The 26123-nt window shown below is 36.8% G+C and overlaps 1 protein-coding gene across 5 annotated transcripts in view; it reads left to right on the top strand.

Annotated features, from left to right (window-relative positions):
* The window catches only part of FAM135A (family with sequence similarity 135 member A), a 153326-nt gene that overhangs the window by 13962 nt on the left and 113241 nt on the right, over window positions 1–26123 (top strand). For 4 of the 5 annotated variants that reach the window (XM_040261411.1, XM_040261409.1, XM_040261407.1 and 1 more), the window contains exons 2-3: window positions 5460–5549; window positions 6972–7087. In XM_040261411.1, the coding sequence (XP_040117345.1) occupies window positions 7011–7087 (77 nt within the window). In that variant the 5' untranslated portion in view covers window positions 5460–5549; window positions 6972–7010. Of the gene's footprint in view, window positions 1–3502; window positions 4098–5459; window positions 5550–6971; window positions 7088–26123 lie in introns of those variants that run through there. The other variant, XM_040261408.1, reaches the window with a different exon arrangement.

Here is a 26123-nt window from a genome sequence, read left to right as displayed (position 1 = left end):
TGTTAACCTCCGAGATCACATCTGAAGTTGGTATTGAAAATTTTCCCAGTTGGGAAGGCATCTAGTTTTCATAGTTAGCTTTGTGCTATGGTAGGCTTGCCATCCTGCAAGTTACACAGTCATAGGTGTTTGCAGGTTAGCAAACATTTACAAATACAATTCTCTCAAAAATGTAGTAGGATTCATTTGTGTTTGTCTCCATTCAGTTCTGGTGCCAGTCACTATGGCAAAATAGTTCTTTCCTGCTGTGCTTCTTAAGCCTGACTTATTTTTTGCTTTCCTGTGCAGCACTTTCTCTTTGTCTTGAAGGCATCTGAAACAGGAGGCATTGCTGAGAGGGATGGCAGCACCCTAATATAATCTTATCCACAGTGCTGTATTTCTTTGTTTCATCAGGAAGTCTTAAAAGTTCTGTGAAAAATGCCATTGGTAATTTGATAAGGATTGCATTAAATCTGTACATGGCCTTAGGTGGGATGGTTATTTTAACAATATTGATTCTTCTGATTCAAGAACATGGTATATCTTTCCATCTGTTTTTGTTGACTTGCGTTTCTTTCATCTGTGTCTTAGAGTTTTTGGAGTACAGATCTTGCCTCCTTAGGTAGGTTTATTCCTTGGCATTTTATTCTTTTTGATGCAATGATAAATGGGATTATTCCTTTCTGATAGTTCACTTTTGTCTATAGAAATAGCAACAGATTTCTGTATATTAATTTAGTACCCTGCAACTTTACTGAATTCATTGATGAGTTCCATTAGTTTACTGGTAACACTGTTAGGGTTTTCTAGAACAGAAATTTTAAGATGTGTATGGAAATACGAAAGACCTCAAATATTCAAAAAAATCTTGAGAAAAAAGAGCAGAGCTGGAGGAATCATACTCCTTGACTTCAGACTATACTACAAAGCTACAATAATCAAAACAGTATGGTACTGGCAGCAAAACAGACATATAGATTGATGAAAGAGAATAGAAAACCTATACATAAACCCTTACTCTTATGTCAATTAATCAGTGACAGAGGAAGAAGAATATACAGAGGAGTAAAAACAGTCTCTTCAATAAGTGTGCTGATAAAAGTGAGCAATTGCATGTAAAAAATGAAGTTGCAGCATTCTCTAACTCCATATACAAAAATAGACTCAAAATGGATTAAAGACCTAAATGTAAGTTTGGATACTATAAAACTCCTAGAGTAAAACAGACCAAACACTCTAATAAATCAAAAATAAACAAATGGGACCTAATCAAACTTATAAACTTACACAGCAAAGGAAACCATAAAAAAATGAAGATTTAACTACAAAATGAGAGAAAATATTTGCAAATGATGCAACTGACAAGGGCCTAATTTCCAAAATATACAAACAACTCATATGATACAGCAAAAAAAAAAAAAAAAAAATCAAAAAATGGGCAGAAGACCTAAATAGACGTTTCTCCAAAGGAGTCATGCAGGTGGCCAATAGGCAAATGAAAAGATGCTTAACATTGTCAGCCATTAGAGAAATGAAAAGCAAAACCTCAGTGAAATACCACTGCATACTGATGAGAATGACCATCATTAAAAAGTTTACAAATAACAAATGCTAGAGAAGGTGTGGAGAAAGCATTCCCACTGATTGGTAACTTAGTGCAGCAATTATGAAAAACAGGCTGGAGGTTCCCCAGAAAACTAAAAATAGAATTACTAGGCAATGGCACCCCACTCCAGTACTCTTGCCTGGAAAACCCCATGGGCAGAGGAGCCTGGTAGGCTGCAGTCCATGGGGTCACTACAAGTCGGACACGACTGAGCGACTTCACTTTCACTTTTCACTTTCATGCATTGGAGAAGGAAATGGCAACCCACTCCAGTGTTCTTGCCTGGAGAATCCCAGGGACGGGGGAGCCTGGTGGGCTCCCGTCTATGGGGTCGGACAGAGTCGGACACGACTGAAGCGACTTAGCAGCAGCAGCATATGATCCAGTAATCTCACTCCTGGGCTATATATCCAGACAAAACTATAATTCAAAAGATACATGCATCTTTATGTTCTGTAGCAGCACTGTTTACAGCAGTCAAGACATGGGAACAACCTAAATGTCCATTGACAGATGAATGAATGGTGAAGATGTGGTGTGTGTGTGTATATTAATATATATATATGTGTGTGTGTATATATATGCATATATATATGATGACACACTGCTCAGCATAAGAAGGAATGAAGTAAGGCCATTTACAGCAACATAGATGCAACTAGAGATTACCATACTAAGTGAAGTATGTCAGAAAAAGAAAGACAGGTACCATATGGTATCACTTATATGTGGAATTTAAAATTAAACTTATCTAGAGACATATAGAACAGATTTGTGTACCAAGTGGGAGGGTTTGGGGAAGGATGGACTGGGAGTTTGGGGTTAGTATATACAAGCGATTACATATAGGGTAGAGAAACAGCAAGGTCCTGCTGTATGGCATAGGGAACAAATAATACTCATTATCTTGTGATAAATCATAATGAAAAACAGTGGATATATGTGTGTATAACTGAGTCACTTTGCTATACCATAGAAATTAACACAACGTAAATCAACTATACTTCAATAAAAAATAGAAAGAAACTACAATGAGGTATTGTCTCACACCAGTCAGAATGGGCATCATCAGTAAATGTTTGCAAGGGCGTGGATTAGAGGGAACCCTTGTACAGTGTTGGTGTGAATGTAAATTGGTACAGCCACTATAGAGAACAGTATGTAGTTTCCTTAAAAATAATAGAGTTACCATGTGATCCAGCAGTCCCACTTCTGTACATACATCTGGAAAAGATGAAAACTCTAATTTGAAAATATGCCTGCAACTCACTGTTCATAGCAGCACTGTTTGCGGTAGTCAAGACATGGAAGCAACCTAAATGTTCATCAACAGATAAATGGATAAATATGTGGTACCTATATACATTGGCATATTCAGTTCAGTTGAGTCGCTCAGTCGTGTCCAACTCTGTGACCCCATGGACTGCAGCACACCAGGCCTCCCTGTTGATCACTGTGACTCCCGGAGTTTACCCAAATTCATGTCCATTGACTTGGTGATGCCATAAAAAAGAATGAAATAATGCCATTTGCAGACATGGATGGACCTAGAGATTATCATATTAAGTGAAGTAAGTCAGATAGAGGAAGACAGATAATCATGTGATATCTCTTATATGTGGAATCTAAAAAAAAAAGATACAAATGAACTTATTCACAAAACAAAAATAGACTCACATAGAAAACAAATTTATCGTTACCAAAGGGGAAATGTTGGGGAGAAAGGAGTAAATTAGGAGATTGGGATAGGAGATATAAAAACCACTATATATAAAATAAATAACAAGGACCTATTGTATAGCACAAGGAACTATATTCAATATCTTGTAAGGAATTATAATGGAAAAGAGTCTGAAAAGGAATATATATGTCATTGAATCACTTTGCTGTATACCTGAAATGAATACATTTTAAATCAACTATACTTCAATAAAAAGTTTGTTTTGAAAAAATGTCTTAATAGAAGTCTTTGGGAAAAGTACTAATAATCTTATCTCCTGATAATGCAAATATTGAAGGAGTTGACTACAGGGACCCATTTCTACTCTATTTCCTTCCGTCTTTCGTTGCCAACTGGCCAGTTCTGGCCTGAGTAAAGGCAGCAAAGAACCACTGGCATACATGAACGTTGTGGTTCTTTTCATATTCTTACCTTGAAGGTCTCAGGTTTTTATGGGCACCTTGTTCTGTAAGTTACTGTCGGCAACAGTTTCTGGCATGTTTTGCTCCAATATAACCAGGGTCACCATTATTTTCTTCATAGTTCTGTTTGTTACTCTGTTGCCTGCTACCCAGTGACTTAGCCAGTGCCACATATTTTAGAATTTTGTTATGATAGTTCTCTAATTCTGGTATTAATTTCTGTATTGAGAAAAGGCTGCTGTAAAGGGATACAAAAGTGAAATAGCTTAAATGAGGAAAAAAAAATATATTTCTTCCTCAGATAACAGGCCTACTGATACAGGTGGTAGAGATGCTATGTTCCATGAAGGAAATGAAGACGTGAGAGGTAAACTACCAAAATGTTGGATTTGGACTCAGATCCTAAGCCTTGTTTTAATCATTGTGCTGTACTTAATCTATATTAATCTCTTCCGGGCGGCTAGTGAGCTTTTTGAGGGGTCGGGAACTTACCTGGGCCTTGACCTCTTGCATTTGCTAGCTTATAGTAAGTGTTCAGCAAATGAATGAATGAATGAATGAATACCTATTTTATTTCTGAGTAAGTTAAGGCATAGAGACCTAACCAAACTTGACACACAGTCAGGGCTAGAACACAAGAATATATGTACAGGAGAAGCTGTCTTAGAGAAGAGACTAATTCCATGAACAGGAAATACATAAAGGCAGTATCATTTTGATCTCCTTACAAATAGTTACTGTAAAAATCTTTTGATGTGATTATTAAACTTTAACATTAAGGAAGGTGGTAAAGTCTATATATACATGATGGAAAGAAGAAAAAAATCTGTGAAGAAGTGTGAATGTGGTCTTCATTCTAACATTTTTAGTCCCTAAAATAATTATACCAAGGCAAAAGCCTTTTTTTAAATTTAAGCAATAAATATTTGGAGTGAAAAAAAAACTATCCACAGTGTATCCAGGCACCTTTTTCGTCAAAATATTTTAAATAGCTCATAGCATATGTGTGTATGTATACACACACACGTTTCATATCTCTCTATTTATCTGTGTGTGAAGTTTCAGAAATCATTTCTTCTACCAAGGGAATGACATATTTTAAAATGGTGAGTTCTACATCTTAAAAATTGATACACTTAGGACTTCCTTGGTGGTTCCAGTGGTTGGGAATCCACCTGCCAGTGCAGGGGACACAGGCTCGGTTCCTGGTCCAGGAAGATTCCACATGCTGTGTGAAAACTGCTGAGCCCACATGCCTAGAGCCTGTGCTCCACAGTGAGAGAAGCCACCACAGTGAGAAGCCCGTGCACCGCAACTAGAGAGTAGCCCTCACTTGCCGCAGCCAGAGAAAACCTACGCACAGCAGCAAAAACCCAGCACAGCCAAAAATAATAAGTAAACAGAAAATTCTTTAAAAAGTGAAAAGCTTATACTGTTTTGGGTATTCATGAGGATTGTTTCTGAACCACTGAACTAAGAAAATACTCCTCTATTTATTATTGTACTTTGAAGTGTACACAAGTGAATCATAACAAAGATAATAGTTACTATTGATGTGTGAAACTGAATGAAAACAAATTTCTAACCCTTATTCCTAAGCCTTATGGAGGATATGGATCTTTTGGATAAATTGAAAGTACTAAGTAACTAACAAAGCCTAGGTGTCCTTAAAATGGACATTTGCATGCCTCCTATTTTGTTTGAGATGTTATTTTTTTCTTTCTCATAGGGGGAGCACTATTATTTTAGCAAGAATCACTAACTGGAAGTGCAGCATTGGTTATTTAATGATATTAAAATGAAGTTTTGATCAGCAGAGGTAAGACTATGGCATTTCTTTTGCATTTAATTCATAATAGATCAAAATATTTGCTAGATTTCAATGAAGAACTGTTTTAAGAAATGCAAAGGGTCAGTATTATCCCACTTGCAAATGACAAGTTAGCCTTCCCAAGCACCATGGATGTCAGCAGAAGACTCAAGACTCCTCCTGGGTCAGAGAAAAGGACAGTTTGTATGCGGGGCAGTAGCAGTGGCTGGAGTATGAGGCAGCCTGCATAAGAGTAGTTTGTGTTACATGAGAGGACGCCTGAGCTGAGGTACCTGAATCTTTCGTGAGGGACAGTGAGCCTGCTGATTTATGCCTCAGAGGAGACTTTATCACACGGGACAGTAAAAAGATTTGCCCTTAACTCCAGTATGAGACACAGTCCCTGATTCCTGACGCTCTGCTAAACATGTGTCCTTGAAAAATAGTCTGAAATAAAGGCAGTCAGTGTCTCTGCTTGCAAGACGTGCAGAAACATAAGGACTCTCAGAACTGTCTTTCAACACTTTCTTACTACATCAAATTGCTTTTTAAAGTATGTATTATTGATAAGGTTGATTGCAGTGATGCTTTTTGAAATGGTGTGAAGATGGAAACTATTGAAACCTAACAATAGGAGATTGTTTAAATTATAATATCACAGTATAATAGTTATTAACATAGATATTGGTAAAAATAAATGAAATAAGCAGATTAAATTAAATGTATACATAATTTGATCCTACTTTTATAGAAATTGTACAGATATACACACATAGACAGAATATATACCAAGTATGTATTTCAGTGGGTAGAATTATAAATGTTTTCTTTTTTGCTTGTCTCTCTCTTTTGGCCTCTTGAAAATGAACACTTTAGACTTTTGTAATGAGGGAAAAATTGTTTTTAATTAAAAAATGAGCAGTCATTTAAGAACTTCACCTGTCAGAGAAAAAGCTTCATAAGTTTAAATGGGAATTAAAGAATGCCAATTCTTTTTTTGACTCTGAGTTGCCTTTATGTGAAGTGCAGTGTAGAACTAGAAGAGAATAATTAGGTAACATAATTTTTCTCTTAAAAAGTTACCTTTTACCTATGATAAAGTCCAGAGTTACTTTTAACAATTTGCTGTATTATTTATTATCACATAGTTGTCACAAAGAGAAACAAATCTTAGAAAAGCATTCAAACAGGGCAGATCTTCTAGGGTAGTGCTGTTTAGTATTTCCTTAGTACATATGTATAGTGAGTACATATGTATAGATTCTGGTTCTGTACAGTCAGATCATGCTAAGTTAGGAGCACTAAATGAATTGTCTTCATATTTATTTCCTGCCTGTGTATCATACTCTAAAATATGTTTAATGTTAGTGATTTTTTAAGTTGGCATTTTTTTGTGCTTCTCATGATTTTTTTTCCCCTACTTTAACCAAGGTGCTGTTACCAGATTTGTCTTCTGAGTATAAACTAAAAATGACTGAAGTTCAAGCAATGGTAGAATTCTCCGTGGAGCTAAACAAGTTCTACAATGTGGATTTATTTCAGAGAGGGTTTGTATTTTAATGTGAAAATTATGTATTTTGCATAAGATAAGTTGTAGTTTTCATTTAAATTTAAGTACATACTTTTGTTTGAGCGTATATAAAGAAAACAATGAGGTATGTTCAAGGATTTTCTTAGTGAAATATTATTTCTAAATAAATGAGTATTATTCCTATGGATTTAATGAAGATTCTGGATATATTTAACTTATGTTTATGAATTTGTACTGAGCATTGAGAGGACTTCACTGAAAATTGATAAGAAAGATTTCATTTCTGCTTTTTTAAAAGATGACAGTGTGTGGGCTTTCAAAAAAGCAGAATATACACACACAATATACACACACAAAATAGCTTAGTAGGAATACAAAATGATGACTCTTTAAAAAGTATATATAGAAAGTGCTCTAGGAATCAGAAGCGAAAGACCTCTTACTGGGCTAGCATATCAGGAAAGGCCCATGATAGGGGGATAGGGTCAAAGCATGGATAAGAGTGATAAGGAGAGGATAAGGTGAAAGACCCTCTTGGTGGGAGAAAACATTGTGAATCCAGTCTTGTAAACAGGAATGAGCATGTTATTTTAGGGTCCTAAGAGGCTGGATATTTTCTGGTAGAATTGCAGAAGAAAAGACAGCAGAGGAGAGGTTATGTTTGTGAAGGGCTTTTGTTGTCTGGAGGAGAGTTGATACTAGGGATTGGGGTAGCCACTGGTGGTTTCCAAGAACGGACGACATGGTCACCATTATTACAATTAGTACTTACTGGCATATGGAGAGCATGATGATACTGAATGGATGGTCCGGCAGAAGAAATAGAGGCCCAGGGACAGGGTAGAGGGGCTCACAATATCTCAGGACATAAACCTGAGTCTCTACACTGGGGATGGTAGTGGTGGGGCCATGACTGGGGAGATGATGAAATAAATAATTCTATTGTTGATTGTTTATCTCGGCTTTGCCATCTTTTGAAAAAACAAAGACAGCTGTGCTCTGCTCCACATGGTCTCTCACCCATCAGCAGAACAGCCTGGGTTGCCCCCCTGGCAGAGGGGGCATCCAGGAGAGCAAGCAGAAGGTGCAGGGACCCGCACTGACACAGAGCCTTCCCAGGGCTGGGCTGGGGGCTCTTTGGCCAGTGAAACCTCTGTAAAACTTGATGGGAATTCTGCGTGTCTGGTATGGTTGATTCCATGCTCTGAAACCCACACCCACAGTTGTTTAGTGAGACATGACTGCTCTCTAGATGAATCACTACTGTGTGGAGATCAGAATTCTGTGGGATCCTGCATTTGAACTTCTTGAAAGCCCTTTGTCAGGGTAAAAATGTCTACTTAGACACTTAGACACCTTAACTCTTTTGGATATCTTAAGAAAGGGATTTACAACCACACCCGTGGTTAGATCTTTGTATGAAGTTTTATTTTCCAAAACCAGGAAATCTTGATTCCTCTCTGTTTTCTCTAGATTTAGCTTATAAAATGACCAGGTGTTTCTTTAGCTCATCTCTTTCTTGCAGAACCTTACTGTACTTGGCTTGGAGCAACCAGGTGACATTTTCAGCATTCTGCCAGAAAATTAGCTTGCTCAAGCCAAAAAGTTTTTTTAGATACAGTCTAACTTCTTTTAAGTTATTGTTCGAAAGCATAGTCACCAAAAATTTATCACTACAAAACATGGGTCACTGTTTTTTTTAAGTCTCATATAGATTCCTTATTATTTTTCTTGCCTTTGTAACTGTAACTACTACTTTGGTCCCAAAGTCAATGACATGTATTTTGTTTTTATTAGTACCAATTTCTGTATTAGTTATTTATTACCACAGTAATGCAGCTAACAAAAAACCCAAAGCCTCAGTGGCATCACAACAGTAAACATTTATTTCAGTTCACAGATCTGTGGACCAGCTGGAGGGTTGTGGTAATCTGGGTTGGCTGGGCTCACTCGCAGTCGGCTGGCAGGGAGCTGCATGGTATAGAGCGGACTCACCTGGGTGAACTCAGCTCTGCTCTGTCACCTCTCATCCTGCAGTGTTGTTCTCACTGAGGAGGCAGGAGTCCAGAGAGACAGAGAAACCTTACAAAAAGACCTAGGCTTGGCACTGGCTCACTGTCTTCTCTGCCACAGCATACTGCCTAAAACAACTGGTCAGGCCAGCCCAAAGGGATGGGGACCTCCACCCCACTTGTTGTTGAGAATCTTACTGTGAGAGGCATGGATATGAGGATGGGTGAAAAAAAATTGAGGACCTTTAAAAGTCAGTCTCCCACACACTTTAATGTTTTTTGGGGACTGTTACTGATTTCTGTGAGACCTTTTGAGGTTATTAAGTGAAAGTGAAAGTTGCTCAGTTGTGTCTGACTCTTTGTCACCCCATGGACTACACAGTCCATAGAATTCTCCAGGCCAGAATACTGGAGTGGGTAGCCTTTCCCTTCTCCAGGAGATCTTCCCAACTCAGGGATCAAACCCAGGTCTCTTGCCTTGCAGGTGGATTCTTTACCAGTTGAGCCACCAGGGAAAGCCAAGAATACTGGAGTGGGTAGCCTATCTCTTCTCCAGTGGATCTTCCTGACCCAGGAATCAAACCGGGGTCTTCTGCATTGCAGGCGGATTCTTTACCAATTGAGCTATGAGGTTATTAAGAGTAGGATTTAATGACTGATTCCATGTGGAGGATATTGCAGAGACAGAAAAAACATTAAAAAATATGTATGTGGAGGTACGTCTTTAACGATGTCGAGGATTACTTTGAAATAGCTCAGCAAAGAAAAAAATTACATGTGAATCATATGTGGCAAAATCTTTTTCATTGGTGGAAAATGGGCAGTGGGGGGTGAGTTCACTGCTCTACTTTTTACAAATTTGGAATTTTTAATAAAAAATTTAAATGATAATGCTGAAGTTTTGCATCACATTGACTTGGACAATATTAGTGATACTGATGTACATAATGAAGTTACAAGGGATCGTAGTGTGGAACTTAAGGTTGGTTCATTTTGTTAGGTTGAGTGTGAGGTAAGATCCAAGTAGAGACAGTTCATAATTGAAGATATGGAACTGGAAATATGGTCTAAGTGAATTGCTCTTCCATCTTACTGTCAGCCATCATAAGCATAGCATGTATGATTGGTGCTTTCATTTATTTTCTGTTATTCTGCAATCTAGTTTCCACATCCATTGAGGACTCTTGAAGAATGTAGTTACTGATCTTTGAAAAATCTAGAAATTAGAGGCTTATTGTTTTTAGATATATTACTTGACTTGTTTATTTGTAAGAATATTTTCAAGGATATAATTTAGTCTTTTTTCTATTCTGATTTAATTAGTTCCTACCTTTTAAATCTTTTCTTTATGCTTCTTATTGAGCCTTTACTGCCTTTGCCATATAAGTCAGTTAATTTGGAGCTTGTGTTTGCTGTTAAGTAACTGTCAGCTTTGGTATATAAACAGATACATTTATCTAAATTTATATTTAAATGCTAGGAAATAAAATATGTGTTTTCCTGTTTATTTTCTGTATATGAAATGACTTTTTAGGAGACTGAGATAAGAAACTTAAAAATTCAAGTAATGAAATAGAGGCAGACCTCAGAAATAATGCAGGTTCAGGTTCTGAACACCGCAGGAAAGTGGGTATAACAATGAAGTCACATGAAGTTTGTGGTTGCTCAGTGCATATAAACGTGATGTTTATACTAAACTGTAGTCTGTTATGTCTAAAAATACAATGTACATACTGTAAGTAAAAAGTACCTTAATGCTAGAAAATGCTAACCATCATCTGAGCTTTCGGTGAAGCATAATCTTTTTGCAGTAGTCACGTCAAAGATTACCTATCACAGATCACCATAGCAAATATAATAGCAATGAAAGCGAAATTTTGTGAAAATTACCACAGTTTCTGTGGCACAGAGACACAAAGTGAGCAAATGCTGTTGGGAAAGTGGGCACCAATAGGCTGCTCAGCACAGAGTTACCACAAAACTTCAATTTGTAAAAAACACATGATCCACAAGGTGCAGTAACTCCACATGAGATCTGCCTGCAGTCCTGTGGAGTATTTTACTTCAGTGTTTTAAAAATAACATCAATACCTGAATAGCACTGGAGTCATAGCTCAGCAGGAACTAAATGGAAGTGGAGTGTGAATAAACACTATTTGTGCATGTTTGGTGACAGTACCTGTCCTGCACGTCCCTAGGGCTGAGTGTTTAATTTTGCCACTGTTGTTACATGATAAGAAAGCAGTTAGCCACCTGCTTATTTAACTTATATGCAGAGTACATCATGAGAAACGCTGGGCCGGAAGAAGCACAAGATGGAATCAAGATTGCCAGGAGAAATATGAGTAACCTCAGATATGCAGATGACACCACCCTTATGGCAGAAAGTGAAGAGGAACTAAAGAGCCTCTTGATGAAAGTGAAAGAGGAGAGTGAAAAAGTTGGCGTGAAGCTCAACATTCAGAAAACGAAGATCATGGTATCTGGTCCCATCACTTCATGGCAAATAGATGGGGAAATGGTGTCAGACTTTATTTTTCTGGGCTCCAAAATCACTACAGATGGTGACTGCAGCCATGAAATTAAAAGACGCTTACTCCTTGGAAGGAAACTTATGACCCACCTAGATAGCATATTAAAAAGCAGAGATGTTACTTTGCCCACCAAGGTCTGTCTGGTCAAGGCTGTGGTTTTTCCAGTAGTCATGTATGGATGTGAGAGTTGGACTGTGAAGAAGGCTGAGTGCTGAAGAATTGATGCTTTTGAACTGTGGTGTTGGAGAAGACTCTTGACAGTCCCTTGGACTGCAAGGAGATCCAACCAGTCCATACTAAAGGAGATCAGTCCTGGGTGCTCTTTGGAAGGACTGATGCTAAAGCTCAAACTCCCAATACTTTGGCCACCCCACGTGAAGAGTTGACTTACTGGAAAAGACCCTGATGCTGGGAGGGACTGGGGGCAGGATGAGAAGGGGATGACAGAGGATGAGATGGCTGGATGGTGTCACTGGCTCAATGGACATGAGTTTGAGTAAAGTCGGGAGTTGGTGATGGACAGGTAGGCCTGGTGTGCTGCGATTCATGGGGTCGCAAAGAGTCAGACACAACTGAGCGACTGAACTGAACTGAACTGAAACTCCAGGCAGGCGCAGAGAGAGAACATGTGACATCTGATTAGGTCTGTTTTTTCCGTAATTACATCATTGTGTCCTTAATCGTAAACAAATAGTCAAGATACTAACAATATAAAGAAAAACTGCCTTTATTTTCATTTTAATCTGTTCGTTCTTTTTTAAAATACGGTAGATTATAAACTCTTGAAAACAAAATTGAGACTGTAAAGCATTGATGATAAATTTGATGTTATTTAATGGTATGTGGATGTATGTCTTATAAATGAGTGCTGTGAGAGCTCAGTATAATTAACTTGTTTTGAGTTTATTTACTAGCAGTATGTGATTTCAAGATGGTGGTCTTCCCAAATGACTCTTTCAAAATTCATTCCTTAAAAGGGCTTAAAGTGGGGAGGAAATTTTGCTTTTTAAATATACGTGGAAGATTGTTGTTTGGACATCTGCTCTCAGCAGCATAAAGGATATGAAAGTGGGATTAAATTGAAGATATAACAACTAAAGTTAGGTTTTAAATTGGAGGGGAAATTTCCTCTCTTTGGAGACCACTGCAAAATTATTAGAACATTTTTTTTCTGGAATTCGTTAGGATATTGCTATCTGTCATACTTATCTGCACAGTTTGTTACTAATTCAAGAAAAGTGAAATACTTTTGCCAAATGTAAATTAATGCACTGCTTTCTTCAATGAGAAAGTCTTGCTTAAAGAAAAGAAAAGGACTAACTAAATTTGTGTGCTCTGAGATAGGGTTGATTTACTTTATTTCACTGCAGATTGATAACATGTCACAAAGATGCACCTGTGTACATACCACAGTTTAAAGAACACAGCTTTAGAATTAGTGAATGGCTTCTAGAATGGAGTTGAGTTTAATTCATTTCAGAAGGAGGCAAATGGACTAGCCTTGCACGCATGCGTGATGCTAAGTTGCTATAGTCATGTCTGAATCTTTGCGACCCCATGAACTGTAGCCCCCCAGGCTCTCCGGCATTGGATTCTCCAGGCAAGAATACTGGAGTAGTGTACCATACCCTCCTCCAAGGGATCTCCCCAACCCAGGGATCAAACCCACATCTCTTACGTCTCCTACATTGGCAGGCAGATTCTTTACCACTAGCACCACTTGGCAACATGGGACTAGCATTAGGTATCCTCAAATATTTAGAAAGTGTGAGAACCATGACAAAGTGTTAACATGTTTTAACAGTCTTTTGAAAAGCAAGTGAGATGTTATCAATTTGTTTGCAGGTGTTTTGGGGATAGTCTGTAATCAGCATAAAGCAAGTAAGGGAAACTAGGGTGTGATAGTTGAAACAATGTTGATAGTAATACTGTTGTTTTATTTTCTTTAGTATATAGGTTCTCGTAAACCAGTTTAATTACATACCTGTAGCTACAACTGCTTTTCCCATTCAGTCCTAAACCATTTCCTTGTCATAAGCTATATTACTGCAAGATGAGTGATATATTATGATTTGGAAATAAGGAAGAACAAGGATATGGACTTCGAATTGTTTTCTTAAATTGTAGTAACATTGCAAGATAGTGGAACTGAAATCCTCTTAGGAAAGGTTTGTGGAACCCTAGAAACTAGATTCCATACAACAGTCTTTAAATGCTCTGAACTAAATAAATCTTAAATCCTTTCCATTTATGATTCTGAGGTTGTTAAACTCATGAGAAGTTTATAGTTTGATGTTAAAATGACTGTCAGCCAAAAGAGAAAATTGCATGCTGATTTTTTTGGATTATTGACATTGATTACAACCTTGGAAAAGATAATCCCTTGCCTATAATGCATGTATATGTTGTGTAAATTTCAAAAATTGGGGACTTCTGATTAAGTGGTGCTGATTGGGACTCACAAGAAACCACCTCAGGTTTTCTTCAAGGCCTTCGAAAGTGTCTAAAATTGTCTGTTTTTTCAGTAAGGTATAAGAACTGAGAATATTCTATAAGAAGTTAATCAGTTTTTCATATTAATGAATCAGCCACTCTGTAGTCAGAAAGTTAGTTTTCTCAAAAGCAGTTTGCATCAGTTATTAGACTATTTCTAAATCTTTAGATTTCTCTCATTTTTGTGTCCTATCTCATTTTTAAAAAGTGATGCCATGGTATAGGTCTGCCATTTGTGGCCTGTGTGAAACAGGACGTCTGCATTTTTTGAAGAATCATAATGATGAAATTGATAGTGATTGGGATTCCCAAAATTAACCAGTACTGGCCTTGATTGACCTGTGTTTGAAGTATAAATAAACAGAAAAATTAAATTATGAACTGTGAAAAAAATATGGAAAACAGAAAAATAGTGTAATGTTAATGTTGTCAATTAACTAGAAGGAAATCTTTCCATTAAAGGACAATTTTTATTATGAGAAATATCTACACGAAAATCAAACCATAAATGACTTTAATGCAATGCAAACAAACACCTGTGGGAGGAGAAACATGAAACTTATGAGTTTGTGTACTCACAAATTCAAATTTAATGTTGCATATTAATGCAGATAATTAAATTATGAAACAGTTTACACAAAGATGAATTTATGGATCAAATGTTACTTAACCCAGGGACTGTCTGTATGGATTTTATGAGAGTTCCACCTGTAAACAAGATGTTCTCAAACAGATAACCAACGAATTCAGCTCAGTAATAAACAAGAATAAATCTTTCCTGATCTTAATAAAAACTTTTTGAGACAACAAGTGAGCCCTTTATTTTCCTGACAAAATTAAAGGATAGATTTTAAATGTTAACATATTGTGGTAAAAAGTTTGCATTTCAAAAATTAAAAGAGTTCTCTAGGTATCCGGTTTCAAAAGATTTTACCTAAAAAGAAATATGAAGCTACTCAAACTTTTTTCTTAAAATTACTCATGATCCTACAATAACACAATATCCCCTTCAGGAAAAAAACAGTGACCACAGTATTCTGTCTTTAGTAACTGTAGGAAGATATTCTAAGAAAATTCTGCATCTTAGAAAATATACTCTTTATTTACTCTTTTGAATATATTACTTGTGATATGTTCTGAACAACAGGAGAGGGAGTAAAAGTTTAGAACTCTAAGGAAGTTGTAATAGGGAATTGGCTTTGAAACATATTAAAATGATAAAATAAGTCAAATAATACATTTATTAAGTTAAATCTTAGGGTTCTTTAAATTTTGCTCATTTTGAACAGATTATTGAATTGGTTCTCTAGAGTTATTAATAAAATATGGAAAAGGAGAATGATGGTAGGAAAGTAATTGTTAAATTTGGCATCTTATCTAAATGTAAAGCACAATTTTAAAAAATGTATTTCTATAAAATCTTATACCGATATACTAATGTTTCTGAAAAACTTAATTGCTTTCTAGTGAAATTAAAGGTTAAATGTGGTTATTGGGGAAAAAAAGTAAGCAGGCTAACCAACATTAACATAGCAAATCAAAGAATGGAAAACATCAGCAACATCAAAAACTGCAGAATAAGATGACAAATACAAACATTTAAAATTATTGTGACCATAAAGCTCAAAATAGTTTTAAGTTTTCCTGTTTAAAGGCAGACTTTTGGATTTTAAATATCCCATGTTTTGAGAACAAATGTCTACAAATTAAAAATTCTTACTTGATGAATTGAAGCTTTTATCATTATTAAGGGAAATGATTGGCGAAAGAAATGGCAACCCACTCCAGTATTCTTGCCTAGAGAATTCCATGGACAGTGGAGCCTGGTTGGAGTCCATGGGATCGCAGAGAGTCAGACTTGACTGAAACGACTTATCGCATCATTTATGAAAATACTTTTATATCCTAATAATGCTTTTTGCTCTTAACTTTGTTCTAATATTAATATTGTAACATCAGTTTTCTTTTGGTTAGCATTTGCAAAGTGTACCTTTTACCATTCTTTTATTTTCAAACTTTCTCTATCCTTGTATTTTAGCTTTGTCTGTTGTAAACAACATACGGTGGTATTTCCTTTTTCATTCTTTAGAGCATTCTTTAACTGGAACATTTAATCCATTTATAGTTAATGTGATTGTTGATAATGTTTGTTTTTCTATCCATTATCTTATATTTTGTGCTTTTTATATTCCCTTTTATATTTTTTTCCCCATCTCTCTCTCTCTTTCATGTTCTGATTTCTGCAGAGATTTTCAGGTTTATTCTTTGAGAGAGATTTTCCTTTTCTTATGTCTGGCCCTTGGAAAATACCAATCTAGGACCACCTTTTGTTTCTTGAAGGAAAATTTTGAGACACATCAAAGTACAGATCTAGCTAATAATTATCAAAGTTTTTTCCTCTTTATTTTACCTCCTTATTTCTTTTTTCAATATCTTAATGCAGGAAGGCTTTTTTTGAAAATCTGCAAAGTCATTATCACACTTAAATTTTAAAAATAATTTCTTGGTATCAGGCTTATCATTTCTTCAGTCATCTTATAAATGTGTTTTTATAATTTATGTTTGATTCAATATCCCACCAAAATTTATAGGCTGCATTTGAATGTTAATGTCTCTTAATTTTTTTTTAAATTTATAATTGCTCAGTTTAGGCTTAATTAAATTCCAATAGTTTTTGAGAAAAATCATTCATAGGTGCAGAGAAGGCAATGGCAATCCACTCCAGTACTCTTGCCTGGAAAATCCCATGGGGTCACTAAGAGTCAGCACTACTGAGCGACTTCACTTTCACTTTTCACTTTCATGCATTGGAGAAGGTAATGGCAAACCCACTCCAGTGTTCTTGCCTGGAGAATCCCAGGGACGGCAGAGCCTGGTGGGCTGATGTCTATGGTGTCGCACAGAGTCGGACACGACTGAAGTGACTTAGCAGCAGCAGCAGCAGCAGTTCATAGGTGATACTGTGTTTTTCCTGTTACATTACACCTGAGGGCATAAAATGTCTCTTTTCATAAATTTGAGTAAGGTGTTGTCAACCTGATACATCCATTATGGAGTTCCACATCACTTAATTGGTGGTACCTATTGATAACTTTTGTCCAAAGTCATTGTTTTACATTACTAAGGCTTACAAAATGATGATATTCTATTATTTCTTCTGCAGTTATTGGCTGTAATTCTGTGACGAATTTTACCTCATTAACTATTTGGTTACTTTGAAATACAGTTTATTCTGTAGAAAGAAAGGCATGGCAGATGTTTTATTCCTTTCCTTATTTATTAGTTTTCAGAATATTGTGTTGTTGCCCTACTGCTGCTGCTGCTGCTGCTAAGTTATTGCCCTAGCATCTTTCAAATATTGTAAGTTTTTATTTAGTACGGGCATACCTTGGAGATATTGTGAGTTCAGTTCCAGATCATCACAATAAAGAGAATTTCACAATAAACACATTCCTAGGAATTTTTTTATTTCCTGGAGCATGTAAAAGTTGTTTATTCTGTAGTCTAAAAAATTAAATGTGCAATAGGATTGTGTCTAGAAAAACAATGCACGTACCTTAATTTAAAAATACTTTATTGCTAAAAAATGCCAACCATCATGTGAGCCTTCAGTGAGTTGTAATCTTTTGGCTGCTGGTCTTGCCGTAGTATTGATGGCTGCTGACTGATCAGGATGATGATAGCTCAAGGTTGGCATGGTAATATGACAAAATAAGATAGTGAAGTGTGCCCCATTGGTTGACTCTTCCTTTCACCAATCATTTCTCTGTAGCATTTAGCAATGTTTGATACCATTTTATCTGCAATAGAACCTCTTTCAGAATTGGAGTTAATCCTTTCAAACCCTATCCCTGCTTCATTAACTAAGCTTAATATTCTAAATCTTTTATTGTCATTTCAACAGTCTTCACAGCATCCTTGGTAGATTCCATCTCAAGAAACCACTACCTCTGCTCATCCATAAGAAACAACTCCTCTTCCATTAAAGTTTTATCATGATATTGCAGTAATTTAGGCACATCTCAGGCTCCACTTTGAATTCTGGTTCTCTTGCTATCTTAACCACATTTGCATCTTAGTTCCTCCACTGAAGTTTCAAACCCCTCAAAGTCATCCATGAAAGTTAGAATCAGCTTCTTCCAAACTCCTTATTTTTTTCAAACATTTATTTATTTATTTGGCCTTACTGGATCTTAGTTGCTACACTCAGAATCTTTAGTTGCAGCATGTGGGATCTGATTCCCTGACCAGGTATCAAACTCTGGGCTCCCTGCATTGGGAGCGAGGAATCCTAACCACTGGCTCACCAGGGAAGGCCCCAACTCCTATTTTAATATTGGTGTTTTGACCTCTTCCCATAAATCATGAATATTCTTAATGGCATCTAGAATGATTAATTCTTTCTGGAAGGTTTTCAATTCACTTTGCACAGATCCACCAGAGGAATTACTGTCTCTGGAAGCTATAGCCTTACTCCTTGATCCATAGGCTGCAGAATAGATCTTACATTATCAGTAATGAAAACAACTTTAATCTTGTTGTTCATCAGAGCTCTTAGGGAACCAGGTACATTTTCAGTGAGCAGTAACATTTTCAAAGTCATCTTTTTTTCTGGGCAGTAGGTTCCAACAGTGGGCTTAAAATATTCAGTAAACTATTATAAGCAGATGTTATGTCATCCAGTCTTTGTTGTTTCATATATAGAGCACCAGCAGAGATTTAGCTCTAGAACTTTCAGAATGGTCAATGAGCACTGAATTCAAGTTAAGTCACCAGCTGCGTTAGCTCCTAACAAGAGAATCAGCCAGTTCTTTGACTCTTTGAAGCCAGGCATTGACTTCTTCTCTCCAGCTATGAAACTTCTAGATAGCATCTTTTTCCAACAGAAGACTGTTTTGTCTGCATTGAAAATCTGTTGTTTAGAGTAGCCATCCTCATGAATTGTCTTAGCTAGATCTCCTGGGTGACTTGCAGCTTCACCTTACACTTCTATGTCATGGAGTTGGCCTCTTTGCTTAAATGTCATGAACCAGCCTCTGCTGGCTTCAAACTTCCCTTCTACAGCTTCCTTGCTTCACTCAGCCTTTGTAGAATTGAAGGTACTTAGGGCATTGGTCATTGGAGAAGGAAATGGCAACCCAGTCCAGTGTTTTTGCTTGGAGAATCCCAGGGACGAGGGAGCCTGGTGGGCTGCCGTCTATGGGGTCGCACAGAGTCGGACACTACTGAAGCGACTTAGCAGCAGCAGCAGCATCAGGGCCTTGCTCTGGTTTTAGACTTTGGCATAAGGGAATAGTATTGCTAGTTTCATCTTCTCTTCAGACCACTAAAACATTCTTCATATCAGCAGTAAGGTTGTTTGCTTTCTTTTCATTCATGTGGTCACTGGAGTAGCACTTGTAATTTCTGTCAGGGCTTTTCCTTTGAATCTACAGCTTGGCTATCGGTTTGGCACAAGAGGCCGAGTTTTCTGCCTTGAATGTGCCTTCCTCACTAAGCTTAATTAATTCTAGCTTTTGATTTAAAGTGAAAAACAACCAGCTCTTCCTTTCACTTAGAGGCCATTGTAGGATTGTTAATTGGCCTAATTTCAATATTGTGTGTCTTAACTGGGAGGCTTGGGGAGAGGGAGAGAGGTAGGGGTACAGCCAGTTGGTAGAGCTCTCAAAACACACACAGTATTTATTATTCTTTTTTTTTTTTTAATTTTCTGTTAAAAAAATTTGGCCCAATTTTTAAAATTTATTTATTTATACTTTTTGGCCACGTGGTATGGGGAAATCTTAGTTCCCCAACCAGAGATTGAACCTGTGCCCCCTGCAGTGGAAGCAGATTCTTAACCACTGGACTGCCAGAGAAGTTTCAGTTCACTGCCTAATATGAGTAGTTCCTGGTACCACAAAACAATGACAAGAGTAACATCAAAGTTCACTGATCACAGATCACTGTAACAAATACAATAATAATGAAAAAGTTTGAAATACAGCCTGAATTACCAGAATATAACACTGAGACACAAAGTGAGTGAATGCTATTGAGAAAATCATGCCAATAGACACTTGACACTTGGTTGCTACAAACCTTCAACTTTTAAAAAATAAAATATCTGTGAATGATGTTGTTGTCTCTCAGTCCTGTCTGACTGACTGTGATACCATGGCCTGCCGCACGCCAGGCTTCCCTGTCCATCACCAACTCCCGGAGCTTACTCCAACTCATGTCCATCGAGTCAGCAATGCCATCCAACCATCTCATCTTCTGTCGTCCCCTTCTCCTCCCACCTTCAATCTTTCCCAGCATCGAGGTCTTTTCCAATGAGTCAGTTCTTTGCATCAGGTGGGCAAAGTATTTTTGTCATACTTGATGGGTTATACTGCATCATGACTCTTCCTGATGTTCAGAGGAGCCCTGTAGGGTGATTTCTGCAAACTTCTCATGGGAAAATCCAGGCAGTGATCGTCTCCTACTATTGCTAGTTGTTTCAGACTCTAGTGATATTCCCTGTTCTGGATTTAGACTCAGCTGAGGGGCTCTAGTTCCTTTTGATGGGAAATAGTGTTTAGAGATCATAATATATGTGTTAAAAGTACACATTTTTATTGAGTCGTTTCTAGGCCTTCTCAGTTGACACAAATTTTTTTAAAGAAAAATATTTCATAAATTTTTACTATTTTCTTGTTCTAACTTTTGATTTTTTTTTAAATTTTATATTTCTGTCTCTTTTCACTTACACTGAAAGTCTTGGTTCCTAATAACATAATTAGTCATTGCTTTATTCATGTATGTGTAGATATGTCTAAGATAATTTCAAAATAATGGTAGCAACATAACCAGCAAGACTGTTAATGTTGTTTGGAACCTCTTTGGGGTTTTCTTTTATTGTATATCCCTGAGGAACAGGCACTGAAAGTACTGTGTTTTAAAAATCACTTGAAAGTACTCTTTGAAATTGCAATTAAGTAGATGCACATTAAGTTCAGTTATTTTAGGGTGGTTTAAGGGATTGTGTTTTAATGTATTTTGCTTTTTTATAAAAAGATTTTATGATTTCAAAATAAAAATTCTGAAGTACATTCATTGAAAAGGACCTTATTTTCATCCCTGTTCCTTCTCTTCACCCCCATTTCCCTGTCTCCCCACCTATAAAAGCCATTTTATTTTTTATTAGTTTTGTGTATGTCCTTCCTTTTTATTACTTTTTTTAAAAGGCAAAAAATACATAATCATATCCTTTATTCTCAAAGAAAGGTAGCATAATATACATATTCTGTACTTGATTTTGTCTGTAAAAAATGTATCTTAGAAATCACTGCTTTGTAGTATATATAGATATGCTAAATATAGATATGCTGCTGGTGAAGAACCTGCCTGCCAGTGCAGGAGACATATGAGGCATGGGTTTGATCCCTGGGTTGGGAAGATCCCCTGCATGCCAACCCATTCCAGTATTCTTGCCTGGAGAATCCCTAGGACACAGGAGCCTGGCAGGCTATGATCCACAGGGTTGCAGAGTCAGACACAGCTGAAGTGACTTAGCATGCACACATGCATATATACATATATGTATATAAGATTATGTTTTATAACTGTGTGGTAGTGCACCATAGTTTATTCAGCCAGTCCTTTATTGATAGACATTTTTTTCTCGAGTTTTCTTGTTGCAGTTAATACTTGAGTGAATAGCCTTATGCTACCTCATTGAAAATTTTTGGAAAAGTATCTTTGGGAGATAGTCTAACAAGTGTGATGCTAGGTCAGAGAGTAAATATGGGTGTTTTTGCCTTCTGTGGCTAAATTCCATTCCACATGGGCATGCACCCTTTTACCTCTCCAGCAGTGCAGAATTCCTTTTTGCCTAGACTGTCACCAACAGAGTATTTTGTCAAATTGTTGAATTTCCCTCAGTGTGATAGATGAGGAAAAATAGCTCATTAAAATTTTAATTTGTGGTTTTTAAAATTATAAGTAAGATTTAACATTTTTTCATGTATGAATTTCTTTTTTTGTGAACTATTTATTAATATATTTTTCCCCCTTTTTTTAGGTTATTGGTCTTTTTCTCTGTTTTTATATATTAGGAATATAAGCCAGGTTTTTAAAAGTGAAAGTAAGATTTGTCTGAATGGATCAGCAGATTCCCTCAGGACAGAAACAGCTTCATTGCCTTGCCTGCCAGACTGAATTTTTTTAATAATTCCGTACTATTTTGTTATTTCTTCAATAATCGTATAACCTTTATTTGGCAGTTTGGGTTGTTTTCTAAGCAAGAAGTTCTAAATAACCTAGCTCACCATGGCCCTTAAAAAGGAACTGTTTTATCCTGTGTTTTAAAAATTTTACTGCTTGATATTTTATGTAAAAAATAGTTAACATATGCACAGTCTTGAAAGTAGCTAACACACACAATTGAAAGTTTTCCTCATTTTTGGAGATTTGTACCTTAAAGTACCATTAATTCTAATTTTAAAAATGTGTTTAGAGTCATAGTAGGCTGCTGTTACAAATGCAAAAGGAACATCGTTTAAAATAACATATGTAATTACTACCAGTGGTTTGTTTTCCCTGTGTCTCTAGTACTTAGCCCAGTGGCTAACACATTGGTGGGTCCTGTATAAGTCATGAATGAATGGTACATGTATGTATTATATGTACACATGCACATTTAAGATCAGGCAATTTTAAATAAGATACTCTAATGGTATACAGTAAAGGCATTGTTGTTTAAATGTCTTTGAACTAATGTGTACAAATTTGTTATAATCGTGGGTGTACACTTATAAGTAGGTCATAGTTCCTGTGTTTAAAAAGTTTAAAATGAAACATATCAGTTGTTTATTCTTAGCTCTTATATGGCATACCTGAATATTTTAAAATATCAATGTTTCATTTAATCTTTAATTAAAATTAAAACTTTCCTATCTAATGCCAAAGTTCCTGCTTTTTCCACTTTGATTTTTATTCTCAGTCATCTCATGTTTTCAGGGTGACCTCATCTTAATCTTAACTCAGCATCTGTCTCTCTGGCATTTTGCCAGTTCTCTTTAAGGCCAAATTGTGATTTTAAGGGTTCTAAATTTAATTGACCACTCTTTCTCTCACTTTTTAAATCTGGTATTGTCCATATATTCTCTCCAGTGCCATGCTTTCCTAGAAATCATAGTAATAAATTTATGTATTTTAAATAATCTTTGTATTATTTACAGATTTATACTCTTGCCTAGGAAATCATTAAAGAAAAAAATGAAGATTAAATATTCAACTCTCTAGTGTCCATCTAAACTCATCCCTGACTTATAATCATCATTTAGCTTTTAGTGACTTAAATTGAAGAAAGTAGGGAAAACCACTATACCATTCAGGTATGACCTAAATGAAATCCCTTATGATTATACAGTGGAAGTGAGAAACAGATTTAAGGGACTGGATCTGATAGATAGAGTGCCTGATGAACTATGGACAGAGGTTCATGACATTGTACAGGAGACAGGGATCAAGACCGTCCCCATGGAAAAGAAATGCAAAAAAGCAAAATGGTTGTCTGGGGAGACCTTATAAATAGCTGTGAAAAGAAGAGAAGCGAAAAGCAAAGGAGAAAAGGAAAGATAAAAGCATCTGAATGCAGAGTTCCAAAGAATAGCAAGAAGAGATAAGAAAGCCTTCCTCAGCGATCAATGCAAAGAAATAGAGGAAAACAACAGAATGGGAAAGACTAGAGATCTCTTCAAGAAAATTAGAGATACCAAGTGAACATTTCACGTAAACATGGGCTTGATAAAGAACAGAAATGGTATGGACCTAACAGAAGCAGAAGATATTAAGAAGAGGTGGCAAGAATACACAGAAGAACTGTACAAAAATGATCTTCACAACCCAGATAATCACAATGGTGTGATCACTCACCTAGAGCCAGACATCCTGGAATGTGAAGTCAAGTGGGCCTTAGAAAGCATGACTACAAACAAAGCTAGTGGAGGTGATGGAATTCCAGTTGAGCTATTTCAAATCCTGAAAGATGATGCTGTGAAAGTGCTGCACTCAACATGCCAGCAAATTTGGAAAACTCAGCAGTGGCCACAGAACTATAAAAGGTCAGTTTTCATTCCAATCCCAAAGAAAGGCAATGCCAAAGGATGCTCAAACTACCGCACAATTGCACTCATCGCACATGCTAGTAAAGTAATGCTCAAAATTCTCCAAGCCAGGCTTCAGCAATATGTGAACCGTGAACTTCCAGGTGTTCAAGCTGGTTTTAGAAAAGGCAGAGGAACCAGAGATCAAATTGCCAACATCTGCTGGATTATCGAAAAAAGCCAGAGAGTTCCAGAAAAACATCTATGTCTGCTTTCTTGACTATGCCAAGGCCTTTGACTGAGTGGATCACAATAAGCTGGAAAATTCTGAAAGAGATGGGAATACCAGACCAGCTGACCTGCCTCTTGAGAAACCTATATGTAGGTCAGGAAGTGACAGTTAGAATTGGCCATGGAACAACAGACTGGTTCCAAATAGGAAAAGGAGTGCGTCAAAGCTGTATATTGTCACCCTGCCTATTTAACTTCTGTGCAGAGTACATCATGAGAAATGCTGGGCTGGAAGAAGCATAAGCTGGAATTAAGAATGCCGGGAGAAATATCAATCACCTCAGATATGCAGATGACACCACCCTTATGGCAGAAAGTGAAGAGGAACTAAAAAGCCTCTTGATGAAAGTGAAAGTGGAGAGTGAAAAAGTTGGCTTAAAGCTCAACATTCAGAAAACGAAGATCATGGCATCTGGTCCCATCACATCATGGGAAATAGATGGGGAAACAGTGGAAACAGTGTCAGACTTTATTTTTTTTGGCTCCAAAATCACTGCAGATGGTGACTGCAGCCATGAAGTTAAAAGACGCTTATGACCAACTTAGATAGCATATTCAAAAACAGAGACATTACTTTGCCGACTAAGGTCCATCTAGTCAAGGCTATGGTTTTTCCAGTAGTCGTGTATGGATGTGAGAGTTGGACTGTGAAGAAGGCTGAGTGCTGAAGAATTGATGCTTTTGAACTGTGGTGTTGGAGAAGACTCTTGAGAGTCCCTTCGACTGCAGGGAGATGCAACCAGTCCATTCTGAAGGAGATCAGCCCTGGGATTGATTTCTTTGGAAGGACTGATGCTAAAGCTGAAACTCCAGTCCTTTGGCCACCTCATGCGAAGAGTTGACTCATTGGAAAAGACTCTGATGCTGGGAGGGATTGAGGGCAGGAGGAGAAGGGGACGACCGAGGATGAGATGGCTGGATGGCATCACTGACTCGATGGACATGAGTCTGAGTGAACTCCAGGAGTTGGTGATGGACAGGGAGGCCTGGTGTGCTGCGATTCATGCGGTCACAAAGAGTCGGACACAACTGAGCAACTGAACTGAACCCTTTGTGTATGTGTGTTTGTGTATGTAGATACATATATCCTCCATTACATGCACAGACTTATAGTGTAATGATGTTAAAACAGAAGCATTTGGTTTTACCTCGTAATTTTTTCTATTTAAACTGATAGTTAATGACTGGTAGATATATTCTTATGCAAGTAAAAGTACATAAACTAAATGGAGTAGCATTGACGTTGAATGAAAGTGAATTCTTTGAACATGATACATGTCTTATGTATGAACAATTTTTAAAACTGTTTGTTATTAATCCTGTGTTTTCTCAAAATTGTGTTTAAGAATATTTTTATTGTCTTTTAAATAAAAAAATAAACCAGATTAAGCAGTGAAATCCTTAGAATCCTCAGTAACTCCTATTATTGTTATGATATTCTCTTATTTAAAGTAAGATCGTTTTTGTCTTTACACATGCCTGTTTTTCTTTGGGTTATATGCAATGCAGTTGTAATGTTTGATCTGTATGTGGATCTGGTACACTGTTTTCCACCAATAGTAAAAACTATGGGAGATTGATAAAGCAGATGAACTTTATTTTTTAATACATATTGATATATAGAAATAGGGGCATTGCATATTTTTTAAATG

Source organism: Oryx dammah, unplaced genomic scaffold (genome assembly GCF_014754425.2).
Source record: "Oryx dammah isolate SB20612 unplaced genomic scaffold, SCBI_Odam_1.1 HiC_scaffold_19, whole genome shotgun sequence".
Classification (NCBI taxonomy): domain Eukaryota; kingdom Metazoa; phylum Chordata; class Mammalia; order Artiodactyla; family Bovidae; genus Oryx; species Oryx dammah.
Note: the sequence above shows the minus strand (reverse complement) of the source record. Positions and strands in the feature narration are given on the sequence as shown.